This window comes from Rousettus aegyptiacus, unplaced genomic scaffold (assembly GCF_014176215.1).
Source record: "Rousettus aegyptiacus isolate mRouAeg1 unplaced genomic scaffold, mRouAeg1.p scaffold_m13_p_6, whole genome shotgun sequence".
Lineage (NCBI taxonomy): Eukaryota > Metazoa > Chordata > Mammalia > Chiroptera > Pteropodidae > Rousettus > Rousettus aegyptiacus.
The window spans coordinates 589,528-611,532 of NW_023416309.1; the positions used below are offsets into that span (position 1 = coordinate 589,528).

Below are 22,005 nucleotides of genomic sequence, written 5' to 3' on the forward strand. Positions count from 1 at the left end.
GATTAGGAAAAGTTTTTTAATATTATTATTAAACTAAAATGTAAATAATAATTACCTAGAATTTGTGTGAGGGACAAGAATTTCTAAGTCTGGTTGTCCATGTGTGCTATTGGCATATCTGTGGAAGTTGCTGATTCGCCATTTTTTTTCTTATTATTTATCTAAAATTACTGAGGAGAATAATAACCAATCTCAGTTGATTCAGATTTCTTAGTAGTTAACACATTTTCTAATCTAAAGCAAATCCCCAAAGCACTTAAAGGAGAATGGATCAATTTTTTCAATGTACATGAAGACATGATCAGACATACTAAATGCAATATTTTTGGTGTGCATTCGTGTTAACCATACCTCTCATTTTCACTTGCTAATAACTTTTATTGTAGTTTGTAATTGTTTTATTTGGAATTAGTGATGAAAGGGACTCACTCTAAAGGGAGTTAACTTGAGAAGGCATATCTGTTTAGGTGGCATTCCCATGGTGTTTTCATTCATTAGTGATGCTTATTTGTGAAGTGAAAGAAAAATAAACTTATTTAGGAGGCTGACTGCATGGCTGAGATGATTATTAATAGAGGGAAGTAAATAAAAGAAAAATGAAAACAAAATTGAAACAGAAATGAAGAAAACATGTACAGTGTTTTGGAATCATGGCATATTAGAGATGAAAGGGACCCCAGGAAGTCATCTGGTCCAGCTGCCTACTAAAAATATCATTCAACTTGATAATACTTATGACAGAGACTAGATAGTGATGGGAAATTCACTGTTTCACTTCAGTTGGCTTCTTATATTATTATCTAATATTTTCACTCACTAAAAAATTCTTTCTTAATAATTCCACCTCTAATCTTGGTTCTTCCTTCTGGAACTATAATAATTTTTTTTTTTTTTTTTTTTTTTAACATTCAGCCCTCCTTCATGTATCTTAATGCTTTTTTGACTCACCCCACCTCTAACAATGCACATAGGTACATACTAAAATTTCTAAATTACTCATTTCTTTTATTTCACATGTAATAGAAATTCTAAGCCCTTTATCTCTGCTCTCTACACATCCCAGGCCATGGGTTCCTATTAAAATATGGTGCCTAGAACTAAAAATAACAATCTGCTATGTTATTTGCCCAGACCAGAATATAGAGGATTGCTTTTCTTAGCTCTTCTATTAGTCCCTAATAGGAATACAGGTATTTTGTTCACATTATTTAGGTATAGATTTTATAGATCATTCATTCAGTGGGCTTGTTTTTAATTCAGCTTAGGATCTGTAAACTGCCTCTGACATTCATTTGGTTGTAGTGTGAAAGGACACTTATTTGTATATTACCACCTGGGAGAAAAAGGGATGGATCAAAATACGGAGATCTGTGAGGCTGTTCTGTCTGATAACTTCACCCTTAAGTAAGATCTAGATATTTCTTTTAACTTTGATAGGCAGAATTTAACTTGGTAACCTTTCTAACTTAAAAAAAAACATTTTTGGATCTCTGTTTTGCTTTAGCTGCTTCATAAATGAGTTGAATGTAACTAAACTCAATCTCCCAGGTTTCAGAGAACCAGAAACATGCATTCACTTAAAGAGGGAAGGTGAAGAAGAGATGAGGATTGTTGGTATTCCCAAGAGTAAGGGGCTAAACGGGTCCCAGGAAGTTGGAGCCTTTTCTGATTTCCAAGTTTCTGGCATATTTTAGTTACCCCTGTGATTATTAGTAAATACCTTATGACTAGTAAATACCTCTGACGACTTAGTTAATCACAGAGAGCCAGAACAGGCTATGTCTTTGATTCCTGGGGCAGTGGAATGGAAGATTTGCTGGGGCCAGAAGGGAGACCTGTTCAGGAAGTTGGAAGATGATTAAAAAAAAAAATTCTAGCAATTTCATAATTTTATTGAGAGCTGTGCTGTAATTTGACATGGAGAATATTGATAACAGTTGAGATTTCTGTTTTGAAGTCTTGACTGACAAACCAGAGATTTCTGGTTTATGCTGCTTTATCGTTTCAGTAGTATCCTCACAGGTGGTCTCCCTCCCTTGGAATAAAATGGCTAGGAAAGTGGGATTTGGAAGGTAATTTTTCTAAAAATATAGCATACTGGTTAAGTAAGAGCTTGGACCATTGACTTAGGCTAACTGAGTTCAAATATTTATTGGTTCATATTTACTAGCCTTGGGCAGATTAGTTAACTGCTTCCTCTGCATTGTTGTCCCATCTGTAAAAGGAGGTAGTGATAGGGTTATTATGAGGATTAAATGAGTTAATACAAACAAAGTTCTTAGAACAAAAATTATACTAAATTACCTTCCTAGTTTAAGGCTGTAAGTCTGTTGAATTGAAGCCTAACCAGAAATGTATTTGGACGTACTGAAACCAGGAAGAAAGCAAATCACAGTAAGTAAATAGTGCTTCCCTAGCTAAATTGTTTTTAACAGTACGTAATTGATTTAAAAAATATAATTCCCCTCCCCTCCAAATTAGTGCCATCCTTATATAAGTTAAGGGTTTGTATCTCATCTGTTATTTTCTGTTATCACTTCTATTTTTTTCAGTAGGTAATTGGGAAAACATCTACTAAGGAAAAATGTTATCAAATGCTATTAATAAAATGGAATTGGTTTTTTAATATAATGTAAACCAGATAAACACTTTTCGGGTCCCTGGCTAGATATGAAAATTAAACTGACAAAGACAGATAGATTAACAGGAAAAAAGCATACAAATTTATTTTACATAAGTTTTACATGACATGGGAGCCTTCATAAGGAAATGAATACCCAAAGAAATAGACCTCTGTACTTTTATGCTAGGTTTGATGAAGAGCAATCATGGAGAAATAGAATAGGTTAAGGAGTATGAATTATTGAGGTAAACTGGGAGAGACAGTGTGGCATGTTTGTTAGGTGGCCCGTTATGATCTTTCCTGGGATCTCTTTGTAATCTAAGATGAGGTTTCTCCTTACCTTTGGCTAAAGGGAGGGTACTGCTCACAGAGGATCCAGGTGACCATCCTGCTTCTGTCATTCTCTCAGGCTTCTTCAGCTTAAAATATTCAATATGCCAAGGTGCCTTATTTTGAGGTGACATGTTTTGTACGCCATAAACAACTTAGTTGCTATGGTGTATAAAATGAAAGAAAATAGTTGTGATTTACAGGTACTAGGTTCATCTGTCAATTTTATTAATATAAAAATACTATAGATCAGAATTTCTGTGTCATGTATTTTCATTAAGACCCCCTCCCCATACACACACAGTTATCAATGAGTGAAAATAAAGCCTATCTGAGAATCACATATGATTTATTCTAAAGTGTTTCTATATTTTTCCTTAGGTTGCCAATCTAACATAAAAATAAAATTTTACAGATCTTAATCTTTTTATAATTTGAGAAGTTTTTCAAATCTTAAAGAGGAGAAACTGATATTTTGTAGGTGAAAAATAGGTTTCAAAACAGTATGTTATCACATTTTAATTTAAATATGTATATTTTTTATATTAGAATAAGAAAATAGAACATATACCAAGAAAGTTAATAGTAGGAATCTATTTCTGGCTTTTGAGATTTGGAGTGATTTCAATTTTTTTTTATGTAGCTAATGTATATTTTCAGATTTTTTTGTAATGAAATACTTATCATTAAAAAATAAATAAGGGAATATATTTTTAAATCATAGATGTGAAAAACCCCTGACTCGACTGCATGTCACTTATGAAGGTACCATAGAAGGAAATGGTCAAGGCATGCTACAGGTAGGTCAATCACAGCATTGTGTGTGTGTTTGGGACTTTCTCTTGTCAAGTGTTTGACAGCAAAAGGAGTTTGAAAAGCTGTTTATTTATCTCTAAAGCTGATTTAATGCAAAGAAGCATGATAGCAGAATGGAGAAAAACACCAAACAGATCATCTTGACAGCCTTGTTAATATTGTTACTTGCCCAGTGTATGTTCTCTATTTCTTACATGTGCCTCTTTAAAAAGCCTTTGACAGAAAATCCCAAGATCTGGACAACATCAGCCCTCTTGGTTCAGGTGTAGATTGTGGATTGACAGTGGAGGAAGTTTCCAGGGTATGCTCTTGACAAGCTGTCACCAGACAGTTTTGTTCTTTTTCTTTAAAGGATCTTGCTCTGCCCTAAATGATGTCCAGCTTGAAATGTTTTTCTGCCACCAACCTTGTTTGGGACTAGGAGGCAGATGTCTAAAACTGATTGATAAGAAAGTCCTTTCTCTCATATATAATTATTTTAGGCACACTATACTTGATGTCTTTTTCCTGTTTTAGAGCAGGTTAATTTTGTCCATCTCTCCAAACTTTGTTATTAATCTGTGTTACTGCCTTTATATATATATATGTATATATATACATATATATACACACAAATACATACACACACACACATATATATATAATTTGTAAAAAGGAATTTACAAGTAAAATACGCTGTATATCTAGCTTTAAAATGTTGTAACACATAACCCGAACACGTGTTTTCCTTTTGCTTTATAGTGATCTTTCCTTTAAATTATCAATCAGAAAGAAAATGTTAGTGATTTGTGTTCTTATCTCATTTATAAGAGCATTGTAATCTCAGTTTTCTTGGAAAGATTCTTGTACATTATTTCGTTTACACTGGGAATAGCTGATTTTTCTTCTTCGATCCTTATTTGATGCATATATTAGATCAGAAGCTAAACAAAGCACTTGACAGAGAATGGACTGATTTGTTTGAATAACAATGTTTATTGGCAAGTGACTAGACTGATTTGCATTTAGCTAGTTATATGATACTCTAAGTATCTAATACAGATTCTTTTTAGAATTGCCTTTTATTTAGACATATTTGTACTTGAAATCTTCAAATAAGAAAGTTTTGTTTTATTTTAAATCAGCTTCTCACAGTGATTATTTGAGATTATAAACAAAAATACTTCAGATAACTGAATTAATATTTGTCCTGTACTTAAAATTGTTTTAAATTTGTATTTAATCGGTACCTTTTCTTTGATTTAAAATAATTTTAAATCTATTTAAAACAATAATTTTTAAATGTAGTTAACATTTATTTTTTCTTTTAAAGATCTAGAATTTATTAAGGCACAGTCTCTTAGGACCAAGGCACTCTTTTTCCAAAACCTCTGTAGCCAGTCTTCTGACCAGTATGACTATGTTGGTGTGAGTCCAGTGTTGACCAGGCAGCCCACACTCTTGCATAGAAAGAACTTGGAATGGAAGTGATCATTGATGATAACAGCAAGTGCCCTTCTGGAGCTGGAAGAGAACAGCTAAAACACCATTGAAACCTTTGGGCTGAGCTCCAAAGGCTTTATTTTTTTCCCTCCGGCTTTATTGAAATATAATAGACAATCAGTAGCACGTATTTATGTTGTACAATTCAATGAGATTTTTTTTTTCAATCTTTGGCATACAATAATATGCCAGTTTCAGTTGTACAGCATAATAATCAGATTCACATAACTTGCAAAGCAATCACCTCACTAAATCTAGTACCCTCTTCACCCTTACATATTTATTACAACATTATTAACCATCTTCCCCATGCTACACTCTACATCTCCATGTCTGCTCTGCCACTATCCATTTGTACCTCTTAATCCATTTGCCTTTTTTTTGCCATCCCCCCAACCAACCCCCTTCCCATGTAGCAGCCCTCAAAATATTCTCTGTATTTATGAGTTCATTTCCATTTTCGTTGTCGATTTTGTTCTTTAGATGCCACATGTATGTGAAATCAGGTGATATTTGTCTCTCTCTATCCAACTCATTTCATTCAGCACAATACCCTCTAGGTCCATCAAGGCAATATTTTTCCACCCCCTTCCTTTTAGTCTATCTGTGTCTTTTAACCTGAACTGAGTCTCTTGTAGGCAGCATATGTAGGGGCCTTGTTTTTTTTTATCCTTTCAGCTACTCTGTCTTTTGGTTGGAGCACTTAATTCTTTTCCATTTGAGGTATTTGTTGATAGGAATGTAGTTATAACCATTCTTTATTCCCGTTTTTGATACATGTTGTTTCTTCTTAAAGAAGTCCCTCCAACATTTCCTATAATACTGGCTTGGTGTTGAAATTCCATTAGCTTATTTTGTCTGGGAAGCTCTTTATCTGTCCTTCGACTCTAAATGATAGCTTTGCTGGATAAAGAATTCTTGGTCGTAGATCCTGGGTTTCCATCACTTTAGATATTTTGTGCCAAGCCCTTCTGTCCTGCGTGGTTTCTTTTGAGAAATCAGCTGCCAGTCTTATGGGTGCCCCCTTGTAGGCAACTAACTTCTTTTCTCCTGCTGCTTTTAAGAGTCTCTCTTTGTAGTTAACCTTTGGCATTTGTGTTATGATGTGTCTTGGTGTGGGCCTCTTTGGGTTCTTCTTTCTTGGGACTCTCTGAGCTTCCTGGGGTTGTATGTCTAGTTCCTTCACCAGGTGAGAGAAGTTTTCCATCATTATTTCTTCAAACAGCTCTTCAACATCTAGTTTGAATGGATATTTTGACATTTAATAATGTCTTATAGGCTCCTTAAATTATTATTATAGTCTTGGCTTCCTTTTTCTTGCCATTCGGATTGATTCTCCTTGGCTTCCCATCCTCTATGTCAGTGTTCTGATCCTCTTTTTTGTTTTTTTATCCACTCTGTTTATTCCATCTAATATACTCTTCATCTCAGATAATGTATTCCTCATTTCTGACAGATTCCCTTTTATAATTTCCATTTACATTTTTATGCTTTTTATCTTTTTGTTAAAGTCATCACTGAATTCATCTACACTTCCCCTAAGTTCATGGAGCACCTTTACAACCAGCGATTTGAACTCTGCATCTGTTAGATTGCTTGACTCCATTATTCCTGGATCTCTGTTTTGTTCTCTCATACGGTTTCTGCTTCTTTGTCTTCCCATTCGGCTGCCTTCTGTGTCTGCTTCTATGTACTAAGCAAAGCTCCTAAGTCTCCCGGTCTAATTAGTGCCTCTTTGTGTAGTAGGTGTCTAGTGGCACAGTCCTGAGAGGAGAGTTCAGCTGCAGGCCAAGTTTAGCCCCAGCCTGTGCCTCTCCAGGGCCACCTGTCAAGATTCAGCAAGCAATCCACAGATGCCGTGCTTATAGTTGCCTCAAGAAACCACACCAGAGACCAAGGCCAGCTGCCACCAGTGTGAGTCTTGGCACTGCTCAGCAAGGTGCACCTGACTAGCTGAGGACACACCTGGACGTGGCTTGGGTGTGGCCACAAGTTGTGGGAGGCGGAGTTTCAGGGAATCCCCTGGGCAGAGTGACCTCTGTTAACCAGTATGATGTTGTTTTAGCTATGGCAGCATTGAGTCCACACACTGGGAGGGGGAGGGCTGAACAGAGGAACAATGAATACTGCCTGCACTTCTGCCCAGGAGAGAGCCTCACCTCCATCCCTCACTCCGACAACTCGATGCCCCTCTGTAAGTCTCTGGTGCCCCCCAAGCAGCCAACCGGGCACTGATGCTCAGGGCCAAGAGGTCCGTCACCACGAAAGTCCATTTGTGGGCACAGCCCCTTTTAGAGGCATCTACAGCTGCTGGCTGCTGCTGCTGCTGCCGCAGCTTCTGTTCCACTCAGTCGCTTGGGACCAGGCAGCCTTCAGTCTTCGTCCCCTTCTACCTTCTACCATTGCAGGTTGATTAATTATTTCTCTTCCTAGTTATAGTGCTGTCGTCTGTATCCCAGGTGACTCTCCTTGTTTTTTGCTCTATGTTTCTGTCGCAACTTTGATTTGGTTGCAAAAGGGATGGATGAACAAAGCCTCTATCATCTACAACTTTCCTCCTCTGACCCCCTCCAAAAAATATGGTTAACATTTTTTTCAAGCGAATACCACTTTTTCCCCACATTTCCATTGTGATGATGTTCTTTCCTACATTAAAATCTTGGATTGCTGAAGGAGTCTTAACACACATGAAATCAACAGAGCTGTTGCTAGTTAGCACCAAAGGAATACTGACCTTTCAATTCAACAGGGAATTATTTAACAACATTCAAGGTTCAGATTCTCCCCACTTCCTGGAATATATTATAAATGAAATGTGAACCTCGGTACAGTAAAAGAATACCATAAAGGTTTCAATAATCATTCTCCCTACTCATGCCTTATATCCCCAGGAGATCAGAGAATATTGTATTGCAGTGCCACAAAGCTCCTTTCGTAGCATATAAATTATATTATGCTGAATGGCAGTAACAACGAAACCTCTCTAAGGAGTGTTAACATCTCTCTCTTTTCATCAAGTTATAATTCAGACACTGAGCAATCCAAAGCAAGTTAGAAAATGGCTAAAAATAAAGAAGCACTCACATGCTTGTTTTCATGTACTAGAACAGATTTCTCACATGTAATATCTTTTTATTAAGAACTTCTTAAGTAGTAGACACTTTAATTTTTTAAAAGTTTTCTCCTACTTTGAAAGACATAATTGAATTTAGCATATTTTTTTCTATGCATACCTTTCAATTAATAAATGTTCGTCTTTTATTCAAAAATGAATAATAGCATACACATTAAATATATTTCATTTATCATTGCCAAGTAGCCCATAAGTTGGATAGGGCTTATCTTTCTCTTTTGGCTATGTACCTTATTCCAGTAAAAATTAAGTTTAGGTGATCTCAAACCTTGTTTCTTATTTGTATTTGCAATACAATTATACTTAGCCAGTTTCTCAGTTTTCAAGTGTTATCCATTTTATTTCTTTGCTAGATTTCTCTTTCCTTTGCTTTCTTTCCCACTGACCTATTTGAGGCCCCAGTAGTGTTTATATAAACTATTCAGTGGTCACCTAATCAGCCTCTCTGCTTTTAATTTTATAGTTTTCCAGTTCATTCTTTAAATTCTAGCCTGAATTATCTTCCAAACATAGAGCCTTTGTTGTTAGTTTTCTTTTTAGAATCTTTACCAGAACCTTAGAATTAAGTAAAAATTTCCTGGGCCCCAATCCACCTCATCACCAATTGTAACCCTCCATATATTCTACATTTCAGGCAGGCAAGAGGAATCTGCTTATGGCTCTCCTCAGACAGCACTTTACATTTGGATTTTCCTATGTCCTTGTGCAACTATTCCCTCAACCTGAATGTCAGCAAAATCCAGATTGAATGACGTATCTTCTTATAATGCTCCCTGTCCTTCCTCCCATGCTCTAATTTTAATCAGTTGTATTTTTGGACATTATTTTGTATTAGCATCAAATATGAATGAGTTCTTTAATAATCATTTTATCGTTCTGCTTATGTGCCTAGCTCCTATCTACATTGTAAATATTGTGAAGCTAGGAACCATGTGTAACTCATATTTGTATCCCATGGTTCTCAGTACAATTCATAAAAACCTTAATTTTTCATAAGTAACTAATTGTAATCGGTGGACTACTTTAACCAAAATTATTTTTCTATGTAAACTAAAGAGTTACTTTGTTCTTTACCATTGATTTAGTATGTCAGAATATAAACCCAAATAGATATAATTCTCTGGTAATTCATTTCAGGAACTCATCCAGTCATAGCTTCAAGTATTTTCTAAGTTCTTCTATAGTGAAAGAAGACGACATTGCCTTCTATTAATTTCTGTCTTTTCATATATAGTTTTCTTTATCAAAAGATTCTTATTCTTGTTTTACTCTTTTAAAACAAGAATAATGGGCTTCAGATTATCATTTAATATCATAATCGATATAGAGAACATAAACAAGTATTAAGAAATCTCATATTTGAAAATAGTCTGAAAGTATATGTGAAATAATAGAAAAAAATATATACATTTATTGTTCTCTGGCCCCAGTTTTTGGTATAGAGTTTCTAAAACCCTAGTAATTTCCTAAGTGATAAGTGTACTAGAAACATCATCTGTTTTAATATTTGGTTTTCGATTCTCATTCCTGACCCAGAGTTCCTAAATCCCTTGGAATTTCCTGGATGATAGGAGTTTCTTTTTTTCTATTGAGGTGACTTGGTGGGCTCCCTGATAGCTTCAGGATAGGGCCACCTGAAAAACAAAGCATGATTAGAAGCTTGGAACTTTGCACCCAACCTCCCATCCTCTGGGAAAGGGAGGTGGACTGGAGACTGAGTTAATAATCGGTCATGCCTATATGCTGTAGCTTCCTTGAAAATACCTAAAGTACAGAATTCAGAGAGCTTCTAGGTTGATGAACATGTGGAGATGCTAAGAGAGTGACTTGTAGGGAGAGCTACTTACTGGGAAGCTCTGTGCCCCTTCCCACATACCTTGCCCTGTGTATCTCTTCCTCTCGCTATCTATCTGTGTCCTTTATTATATCTTTTTTAAAAAATCAGTAAATGTGAGTAAGTGTTACCCTGAGTTATGTGAGTTCTTCTAGCAAACTATCAAACTGCAGGAGGGGGTCATGGGGAACCCCAGTTGGCCAACTAAAAGTACACATGGCAACTTGGGACTTGCCATTGGCATCTGAAGTCAGCCTTGTGAGACTGAACCTATTAGTGTGTAGAAACTGATGTAAACTCCATATAGATAGTATCAGAACCGAATTGAATTATAGGACACCCAGGTGGTGTTGCAGAATTGATATGTGGGAAATCCACAGGTATCTGTTGTTAGAAGTGTTGTGAGTTTGAAAGTAATGTGAAATTAAAGGAGATATGGGAGTCTGTTTTTCTTATACAGTGTATAAGTCTCTCTTACATTACTTACTAAACTTTGTTTCTTTGGTATGTGTGTGACTGTGTATATTCACAGTTGAGTACACGTGTGATCTAATTCTTCAGGTAGAATAAGACAAAATCAGAAACTATTTCTAACATATTGCCCCATAATGCCTAGCATAGTTTTGGACACCCTGGAGTGCTTAGTTAAGTTTTAAGATAAATAATAATGGCAAGTTGAGTTTGCTTTCTTATGAGAATTGTGTAACTCATCATCAATAGGATCTTGGGACTGTCATATTAGTACTACACAGAAAGTTTATGTAAATCGGAAATACTAATTTAATTGAATCTTTATTGTTAAACCAGTTTCTCTGTCTTTATTTTTTTCCCTTAGGTATATTTTTAAAAAATAGGCTTGTGATGTTCATGCAGTTGGGGGTGTTGTGATTGAATTTAGAAGATGAAATTTCTATTCCTTTATTCTTCCACAGAAGAAAAAGGTTATTCAAAAAAGGTCAATTACTAAAATTTACAGCTCTTTAAGGACACGTATTTGATTGCCATATTATATAAGAAAGGTATAATTATATTAAAGTCTATGAAATACATAAAAGGAAATTGAGTAGTAAATGATGGGGAAATGATCTTGAAACTTTTCTAGATAAAACCTCCCTTGATTTCTGGCCTTGAAGCACAAGGGTTTTTAAACAAAAGTTCACATAATTACATTGAATCTTTTGTCTAAAAACTCCATTTTCCAGGTTCCTTCTAAGGTTTGGGGCTCCAAAGAAATGTACAGAGATATTAACTGCAGTGAGATGGAAAGAATGCGATCAACTATCTTCTCCCTGAGAAGATTACTAATTTGGGGATTGATTTATATGGGAAAGGAAAGGGAGATTAGAGCTTAGAGTAATAGTATGTATTTTTTTTATCATATATGTAGGTATTTTAGATCATTACTGAACGTGCCATGTTTTCCCAAAATAGGTGGATTTTGCAAACCGTTTTGTTGGAGGTGGTGTAACCAGTGCAGGACTTGTGCAAGAAGAAATTCGCTTTTTAATCAACCCTGAGTTGATTGTATCACGACTCTTTACCGAGGTGCTGGATCACAACGAATGTCTTATCATCACAGGTTAGTTTTGGGAAATCTGGACAATGAGAAAGTTTTCCCCATCTATGAGTAGCTATCATGAAGACTAGAGGCCACCCAGATAAGTCTTTCTCTGCCATTGGTATTAGTCCCAGTCTTTTTATTCATTAATTTATACTTGGTATTTTGAAATTATTATGTAGTTGACCCTTGAACAACCAACCCTCTATGCAGTTGAAATCCACATTTAATTTTTGACTCCGAAAATCTCAAGTTGTCCTTTGCTACTAGTTCCAGAACCTCCTGTGGACACCAAAATCTGAGTATGCTCAAGTCTCCCCTATATAAAATGGGATAGATCAAAGCATACATTCAGCCCTCTCCATCCACAGATTCCCGGATGTGACTTGAAAACAGTACAGGCACTTATTGAAAAAAATCCACATATAAGTAGACTGTGCAGTTCAAACCTGTGTTTTCAGGGGTTAACTATAGTTTTATTTTCCTAAGCTTGAGTAAGATATTTTATCCTTTTTTCCCATGGCATTATTATCTGAGAAGCAAGGGTAAAAACTATTTAGTTATCCTCCAGTTTTAATTTTTATGATACAATGCCCTTGAAAAGAAGGTAGTAATATGTCTTTGAGTATGTATTCCATTATTATTTTTCCATTATATTTCCAAAGCAATTTGTAGTATTGCAATATGGAGGTACTATATAAATGTAAAAAGTACAGTTACGGTGTTTGGAGAGAGTCAGTACAACAGTGAGCTTTAAAGAAAAGTAAACTGATAACTTTATGGTTTCCCTAATTTCTAATCCTAAGAGAAAAAATGTGATGACCTTAGTACCTCTTCTTGATTTAAGTTAATACAGGAGGAAGAGAGAGGGAAATATAGTCAAATTTATATGTTAGATCTATTATTGAGATTTGGTATTTTTTTCTTTTAAGTTTCTTTAGATTGAGATCCTACTCTGTCACAGTATTTTATTGTCGGTGAATTACCAAAAAAATTAATGATTAACGCATAGCTCTTAAGAAACTCTTAATCAACCACCTTATTCAAGTTAAGCCTTTTATTCAAGTACCTTAAAGAATATTCCCACATAAAAGTCATAATTATTCATTAATTGCTGATACTTTTTTCTGCAAAGGAGGACTTCTTATTTTCTTTCTGACTCTATTTCTGCTTTGAGATTAGTGTAGGAGAATAAAGATTCAGCCAAATTGGAGAATTTGGTTGATTATCATTCCCGATGATTACAATGGGAAAAAAACCATAGTTACAGCAAATGTATACTCCACTAATTCACTTACAACAAGGTATATGACAGAACTGAGACTTTGAGGTCTTGTCTTGAAGCCACACTCTGCTTCAGATACATTTGTAGATAACCTTTAGGAGCGTATCTAAGTTTTTTTTAATGTTTTGCTTTCAAAATTCTCTCTTTTTTTTATTGTCTTTCAACAGCTTGATTATGATACATTTAGGTTTGGATCTATTTGATTTTATGCTACTTAGAATTTATTGAGCTTCCTGAATGTTTAAATTTGATAAATTTTTGGCCATTATTTCTTCAAATATTATTTCTATCTCTTTCCTTCTGGGACTCCCATTATGCATATGTTGGTACATTTTGTGGTGTCCATTAGTTTCTGAAGCTCTGTTCATTATTTTTTCCATTCTTCAGACTGGATAATTTCAAGTTCACTAATTCTTTCTTCTTTAATCTGCTTTTGAATCTCTCCAGATAAATTTTTATTTCAGTTATTGTACTTTTCAACTTCTGAATTTCTGTTTGGTATTTGTTAAAAAATAATATCTGTCTTTTTGTTGAGAGTCTATTTGTGAGGCATTATTCTTATACATCCATTTAGTTCCGTAGACATAATTTCCTTTAGTTCTTTGAACGTATTTAAAATAGCTGATTTAATGCCTTTGTTCAGTAAGTCCAACATCTGTGTTCCTCAGGGACAGTTACTATTTTGACTACCTTTTTTTCTAAGTGTGGACCCTACTCTCTCATTTCTTTGCGTACCTCAATTTTTTTTTTTGTTGAAAACTGGACATTTTAAATAATGGGGAAATTCTTGAAATCAGATTTTCCTGTTCCCCCAGAGTTTGTTTTTGATGCTCTTTGTTATTGTTTGTTTAGTGACTTTCCTAAACTAATTCTATAAAGTCTGTATTCTTTTTTTTCTGTGGCCACTAAAGTCTGTGCTTGGTTAGATTAGTGGTCAGCTAATGATTGGACAGACCTTTCCTTAAGTGTCCAGAAGTAATAAGTCTCTAAGTCTTTGCAAAATGGCTCAATGTGCTATTGGAGCTCACATTCAACACTCCACCAGGCAGTTAACACTTTCTTTTTGCTTGTACTTGACACTTTACTTCCTGCTTGCACAGAGACCCAAGATCAGACAGAAGATCTTAGGACCTTCTCATTTCTTCTCTTGAGCATGTGCACAGCCATGTGAATGTGTGTAGCCTTCTACATTCCTGAGGATAATAAACTTTTTAAAGCCCCTTATGGACATCTCATTCCTCAGCTTTTCCTTTGAAACTTTTTGGTTAGCCTATTGCACCCCCCCCCCCCACACACACACACACCCCATTCCCAGCTATTACCTACTGCCTCAGACAGCCACACTGTTGAACAATTGCCTATAGTTGTTTTCAACAAATACCCCTGGAGATTAGGATTTCGAACTAGAAAGTTCCAAGTCAGGTGAAATAAAGATATCATTGTAAGCGAGGTCTTCCAGGAAACCACCAGGCAGGGCATATAATGACAGTTCTCTGAGAATGGGGCTATGAAAGTGTGTTAGCCCTTTTCATCCACCTCCGGTGGCTACCATGCTGCTGGTTTTCACTGTATTATAGCCTGTTGGTTTTTAAGGCTACTGCAAAGCTTGGGTGAGCAGAATAGGAATAGGGCAAGTTAAAAATGCCAGAAAACTCATTCTTTTTACCAAGATTCAGCCAATTTTACTTTAATAAATACTGCTTGGACTGCTGCAAGCCTTTGGTTAACTGCCACAGCTCAGAAAAAGTTGAATCTCACAATTTTACTAGTGTTCTTATTGCTTTTATGGAGGAGAAAATTTCCAGAGGTTCGTACTCCATTATTTTTGCTGATATGTCTTTATCTTTTATAAGTACTTGTTGGTAAAAGGGCTTTTGACAAGTTATTCCATGTAATTTAGACATCCTTTGTTATTTTTTATAATATAATTGTGAGTCTGCTACTTTGGTGTGGTAAGGAAAAAAATAACATTTGTTAATTGCATGAGTTTTTATAGGAAATTAAGAATAGAACTTCAGCAAAGGAATTTCTTCTTGAAAAGAGTTTGTGATCCAAATTGTACTGAAATGGAAAGATAAAACCTTTTTGTTCTCAGTGTTATCTCAATTCACATTTTGTTTTAGCTGTATTCATTTGTTTATATATGTATACAGATATGAAGAATGCAGTTGGAAGGTATGAGAGGAGAGGCGAATACAAGGAATTATGGAAGAAAAAAATTAAACTTTCATAAATCCATTGTTGGGCAAATAAAGACTTTTAATATTGGTCTCATACTGTTTTAGAGAACCCTGAAGGTATGGAATGGGACTGTCTCCAGCATTTGAGCATATGAAATATTTTTAAAGAATTTTAATTTTTAGCAGATAAGCAAATTTGAACTGAAGATGCAGAACAAAATATTCCATCAATTATTAAGGTGACTTTACAGTGGACACTTGAACAACACAGGTTTGAACTGCAAAGATCCACTTATACATGGATTTTTAAAAATATATTGGAAAAAATTTTGGAGATTTTCTTTCTACTGTGAAGCAATTGTATTGATTAGGCTACCTTAAAACAATCATGTTGCTGCTTCTATCAGTGCATGAATCGTTATACTTTTTTCATATTATCTTTTCATTTTTGTAGTGTTTGTTAGTAATACATATAACATCTAGTAGGTTTTTTTTTCTCTTTAATTCCCCCCTCTCCCCCTCACTTCCACCCCTGACCTACGGATGTTGCCATCTCCCCTTAAGAACTGGATTTCTGAAGGTGGGGCATCTCCTCCCATGTGCTCACAGTGCGCACCTGGGGCCTGGTGCACCCGGGACCTGGCTCACCTGGGGCCTGGTGCTCCCAGGGTATGGTCTGTGGCTCCAAACCCAGGACCTGTGTGTAAAGCAGACATGCTAACCACTACCCTATGGAGCCACCTCTACAGTGTTTTTTATTGTATAAGACAACATGATGGCAGTACTGACATAAAGATTATTCATTTTGTAAATATGATATAAACATAATGTATCAGCAAATACAGTGTAGGACTATAAATGTATTTTCTCTTATGATTTTCTAAATAACATTTTCTTTTCTCTAAATTTATTGTAAGACTCAGTATGTAATACTGTATATAATACATATAACATACAAAATATGTGTTAATGTTTATGTTGTCGGTAAGGCTTCTGGTCAGCAGTAAGCTATCAGTAGTTAAGTTTTGGGGGAGTCAGAGTTATACATGGATTTTCAACTGCAGGGCTGGAGGTTGGTACCACTAACCCCACTATTGCTCAGGAGTCACTATACATCATTGAAAACTCAAAGCTAATTTGTTTCATTTCCTTCATTTCTCTTATACTAGGAAAGTAGTAAGCCTCTTGTCATCTACTATTAATGTTGCTGTAAAGTGATTTCTTTGTAAAAGGAAAACATTAGAATTGTTTTCTTTTTTAAAGATAGTTTGTCCCAACCTATAAAAGGATCATCGCTGTAGAGTTATGTCTAGTCTCTAATTTACCTGCAGGTTTTGTAAATGAATGGAAAGTTGCAGATCCATGACTCACCTTCATATCTGTAATTATCTCAGACTAAGACATCTGGGGTGACTTTTAACTCAGCACTTTTTCCCCATATACACTTAACTCTATTATAGAGCCTCCTAATTAATATCTGTGATGTGATGTTCCCTTAATGGAAATGGCCATTTCATCATCTATTTGATGTTGGATTTCTGCCATCCCTTTTTAGGAGACTCTTAACCATGTACTGTAATCTATCTGCCTGATCACTTCCATTCTTTCAATGATTCATATAGGCTCAGTGAGCTAATGGCTGTGACTGTGCTGCCTGAATCTGTAGAAGAATTTGAGAAATTGGAAATAAATTAAATTTATCATCATTGTGGGGTATCTGGTTGGTTTCAGACTTTTAATGAATATGGAACAGGTCATGCAAACAAGCAAATACTTTTCATCCGGACAGTATTATCCCTCTGTTTGCTATGATCCTCTTTGGGGCAGCTATGAGTTAAAATGTTTCAGTAAATATAGATAGAGGGAAAGAATTAAAACTCCAGTCTCCTTTTACTTTCTATTTTTCTTCCTCTCTTCTGTTCTCCAACATCCAGCAGCAAATAGCTTCAATACCAAAGGGTGTTACTGTGATTTTGGGAAATTAGTTTTGTTTGTTTGTTTGTTTCTGTGTTGTGAGGACACAAAGCCAAGACCTGAAACTTACTGAGTAGAATGTTAGTACATTTAACATAAAACCTATATTCTAGTGAATCAGATTGTCCCAGACATCTCACAAGTCCTTATATCTTTTGTGAGTGTCAGAAGAACTGATAGAAAGGACAAAAGTGGACACCATTGCTTTTAGAACTGGTACTTTTTATAGAATAACAACACTAGAGGTGCCTGTCACTACAAAAACATCCCATTACTAACTAAATGACAGCAGCTTATTGGGAAAGATCCAATTTCAGTTGGAGTTTTGCTTTTCTTAATGAAAGGCAAGAGTGTTTTATCTGCTGTATAATCTGCTGTATAATTACCACTATATTAATGATACTAATGGAAGCAATGTAGGTGGCTTTCACATTAACCTTCTTTCCAAGGGCACAACGCATTGTTAAGTAAAATATTTTTAAACTCCAAATATTTTTCCTCTGTCCATCACAAACTTTCATTACCAGTAAGGGAAAACAATGTTTCTTACTGCTAAATCTAAAAACTCATAAAGCTGTCATGAACTCTTGAAAAGATTTTAATGGCTTTGTTCTAGTTTTTTCCTTAAGTGAAGGTTTGTCTTTGACATGACGTCTTATAGTCTTATAGGCTAGAGAGAGCTGTATTAAAGTTATTTAATTTTCTGACTCTTGTTTGTTGTTATCAGTATTTACCCTGGCATTATCATAGTTTATCAATAAATTTAAATTTAAAACATGTTAAGGATATCTGTTTTTCAGAACAGTTGACATAATTTTGAAAGATGTTTACTTAGAAAACCCAGGATTTAATTTGTTTAAAGCAGAAATATCTATATGTGATTTTTATTTCCCATAACTGAAGGAACTAAATCTAACCTTGTTTGTCTTAGGAAAGAAGACTAAAACCACCCTAAATTAAAAGAGAAATATGATCATTGATATTTGTATTTTTCAACCACTTTTTTTTCAAAAGATGGAACAGGTATTTGTTTTCATAGTTAAGAGATCAAAGTAGCAGGGTGTGTGTGTGTGTGTGTGTGTGTGTGTGTGTGTGTGTGTGTGTGTGTGTCTATCTGTCTTTTTTTTTTTTTTTAATAGGAAATATGAAGCTTGGCCATTACAGGGCAGAAAATAAAAAAGAACTAGATTGTTCCTCACTGTCTTTATTCCCAGTCAGGCTAGTAGACCAGGTTACTTTTAAACTTCACATACCTGCAATCACGTAACTTCGATTTTTCTATCCTCTTACAAAGTTATGTCTAATGACACCAATACTATCTGCTTTGTGGTTTTGAAAGTTTTAAAACTCATCTTATTTGGTTTTCCAAGCAACTCTATGAGGTAAATAATATAAGAATTATTAACAAGCTTGATTTTTAGATAACAAAATGAACCAATGAGATTGAATTGCTTAAGGATTCATTTTGGGTTCTTTACATCTCCTAATCTCAGTGCAGTGTTCTTTTAACCATACTGTGCTATCTTTGTAAGAATGGTTTTTTCATATGTGTCAGTTATATAGTATTTCGATTAAATATTTCTGGACTCATTATTTTAACCTCAGTTAATACAGTAGTCTTCCCGTTTTGCTTGTTAATTATTATTTATATGGCAAATACTTACTCAACTGCTTCTATATTCTTGCATTACAAGATGCTAATGTAGACACAAATGTTAATAATTTATAGTTCTCTTCCTCGAAAAACCAAGTCTAGTGAGGGAGTTAGATTACATTTTAAACTGCTTTATTGAGGTATAACTGACATACAATAAATTGTATATTTTCAATTATACAATTAAGTAAGTTTTAACATACACCTTTTGCCCATGTTTTAATTGGGTGGTTTTTTGTTGTTGAGTTTTGAATGTACTTTATATATTTTGGATGCATATCAGCTATGTGTCTTTTAATTATCTTAACAGTGACTTTTGAAGATCAGAAGTTTCCAATTTCGAAGTTCAGTTTATTGTTCTTTTTGGTTTTGTATTTTCTAATTTGATTACTGTGGTTTTATAATTCATGTTAGTATGAACCCTCCAACTTATTCTTCTTTAGAGTTGTTTTGGTGAATTTTAGAATCAGTTTGTCAATGTCTATAGAAAAACTTGCTGGAATTTTAATTAAGAGTGCTTTGAATCTATAGATCAATTTGGGAAGAATTGACATTTTAGTTTGACACAGATGAAATATCTCTATGTTTAGGTTTTCTTTAAATTCAGTAATATTTTATGCTTTTCATTGTATACTTTTACATATTCTCAGATTTATTCCTAAGTATTTCATACTTTTTGTTGCTATTTTAAGTACATTTTTAAAATTTCAGTTTCTGATTGTTCCTTGCTACTGTATAGAAATGTAATTGATTTTCAGATTTCAATTTAATGTGTTATGTGCAGAGTACTGTTGAGCACAGAGAAGGAAAATCCAGCTCTACTTACAGTGTCAAGGAAGGCTAACACAAGAAACAACATGAATTTTTAAATTATTTTTTGATTTGTAGCTGAGTTTCTTATCCAGAATTCTAGATGAATTTATAGGATTTTAGTATATTTTAATTCTTTTAAAAATTATTTTTATGAAGCAATGTGCTAAGTAATAGATTGGAAACTATAGTATTGACTTCATGTCTTTTAAGTTTTATTATGGAAAATTTTAGTCATATATGAAAATATAATAGTATTTTTCTTAGCTTTAATATTTATATATATATTTGAATATTTGTGTGTATGAGAAATTTCAGACTTATAGAAAAATTTCAAGGATAATACAAGGAGTTTCCATATAGTCTTCACCCAGATTTACCAGTTTACATTTTTGCTCCATCTACTTTATCATTCTTTATTTTCTTTTCCTGAACTGTTTAAGAGTACATCGGAGACATTGTGCCTTTTTAACCCAAGTAGTTTGTTGTATTTTTTCTAAGAACTAGGATATGCTCCTTCATTAATACAGCACAGTTATCAAAATTAGAAAATTTAACATTGATAAAGTACCATTAGCTAATCTCTAGTCAATATTCTTCTAATCCTGTCAATTATTCTGTTATACACTTTGTCGCTCCCCGCCCCCCCACCCCCGCCCAAGTCTACAATCCAGTCCAGGATCAAACCTTAAATATAGTTGTCATGTATCTTTTAAACTGGACAGTTTCCCAACCTTTCCTTGGGTTTGTTAACCTTGATATTTTTAAAGTATATAAGCCAGTTACTTCATAGAATGTCTGTTATTTTGGAGTTTGCCCAATGTTTCTTCATAACTAGACTCAGTTTATTCGTTCTGGTAAGACTCCTTCTAAAGTGATGTGTCCTACTCAGTATATGTTTTAAGGAGGAAAATAATAACAACTTGTCCCAGTATTTGTGATATTAGGTGTTATGACTTGGTTAAGGTGGGATCTGCCTGGTTTCTCTACTGTCAAGTTACTCTTTTTGCCTTTGTAATTGATCTGTAATTATGTTTTTTACATACTTTGAAACTGTAAATATCGTGTCCTCATTAAACGTTCGCCCAGTAATTTTAGCAGATCTTGATAATTTTTTTAGCTTCATCATTGTTTTTACATTTAGGAGTTGGCACTACTTTAAGGAACTATTTTTCCCTTCTCTCTCATTTATGTATATTTGTTTATAAATATTTGTATAGGTATATAGATTCTTATTCAGTGGGTTATAATCCATTACTGTTATCTATTAGGATGCAAATTGTCCCAGATTTGATCAGTGGGAGCCCCTTCAAGTTAGCAATTGTGTCCCTTCGAACATGCCATCATTCTTTAATGCCCTTCCTTCTTTTTTTGGCACACAATAATGTTCTAGGCCCATCTTGTATATTCCCTGCCCCCGCTCTGGAATCAGCCATTTCTCCAAGGAGTTTTGGATTTTAGCTAGTTTTTAGAAATCAAGATTTGAATGCTCAGCATGCTTATTGCTACGAAGAGTGTCTTTGCTTCTATGCCCTCTCAGCAAACAGAGCTAGGATATGCATATTATACATACACATGCATACACATACATACACACGCACCTAACTGAATTCATATGGATATGAATTCCCATCCAACATTACAACATACATTCTCGTCTTCCCCTTTTCCATATTTGAAACTCACTTCCCTGACACTGTAAAATGTGACTCCCAGTGTCCTGAGTTTACTTTTTCATTTACTTAAATCGAGATACTCAAAAGGTGACATCATAACTTCCATGTCACTGCAAAAAGAAAACCTGTTAGGTAGAGTTCAGTATTTGTTTATCTCCCTCACGCCCTCCGGAGATAAATTTTATACACACCAAAGAACACAATGTTAAGTGTATAATTTGGTAAATTTTGGCAAATAGATATACCCTTATATCCCACATCCCTATCAAGACATAGAACAAAATGTCCATCACCCCCAGAAACTGTCATTCAGTTTCTGGTTAATCTCCATGACAGCCCCAGCAACAACAACAATTTTTATTTTTAATCATAAAGTAGGTTTGTCTTTTTATAATTTCATGTAAATTACTTAGTGTATACTCTTCTATGCCTCACTTCTTTTGCTCAGCATAGTGTATGAGATTTGTCTATGTTTTTGAGTGTATCACTGGTTCGTTCCTTTTTATTACTAGTAGTATTTGTATGATTATAACACTTGCTAATTACCTATTGATGGATATTTGGATTGTTTCTACTTTTATGCTCATGATGGTCTTTTTTATATGTCAACTTAGCTAGGCTAGAGGCCCCAGTTACTCAGTCAAACACTA

At 34.6% G+C, this 22,005-nt stretch overlaps 1 protein-coding gene across 3 annotated transcripts in view; it reads left to right on the forward strand.

The window, feature by feature from the left end:
* Positions 1 to 22,005, forward strand: part of PARG (poly(ADP-ribose) glycohydrolase) — a 115,233-nt gene that overhangs the window by 64,628 nt on the left and 28,600 nt on the right. For all 3 annotated transcript variants that reach the window (XM_016140947.2, XM_036223548.1, XM_016140948.2), the window contains 2 exons: positions 3,678 to 3,753; positions 11,650 to 11,797. In XM_016140947.2, the coding sequence (XP_015996433.2) occupies positions 3,678 to 3,753; positions 11,650 to 11,797 (224 nt within the window). The remainder of the gene's footprint in view (positions 1 to 3,677; positions 3,754 to 11,649; positions 11,798 to 22,005) is intronic.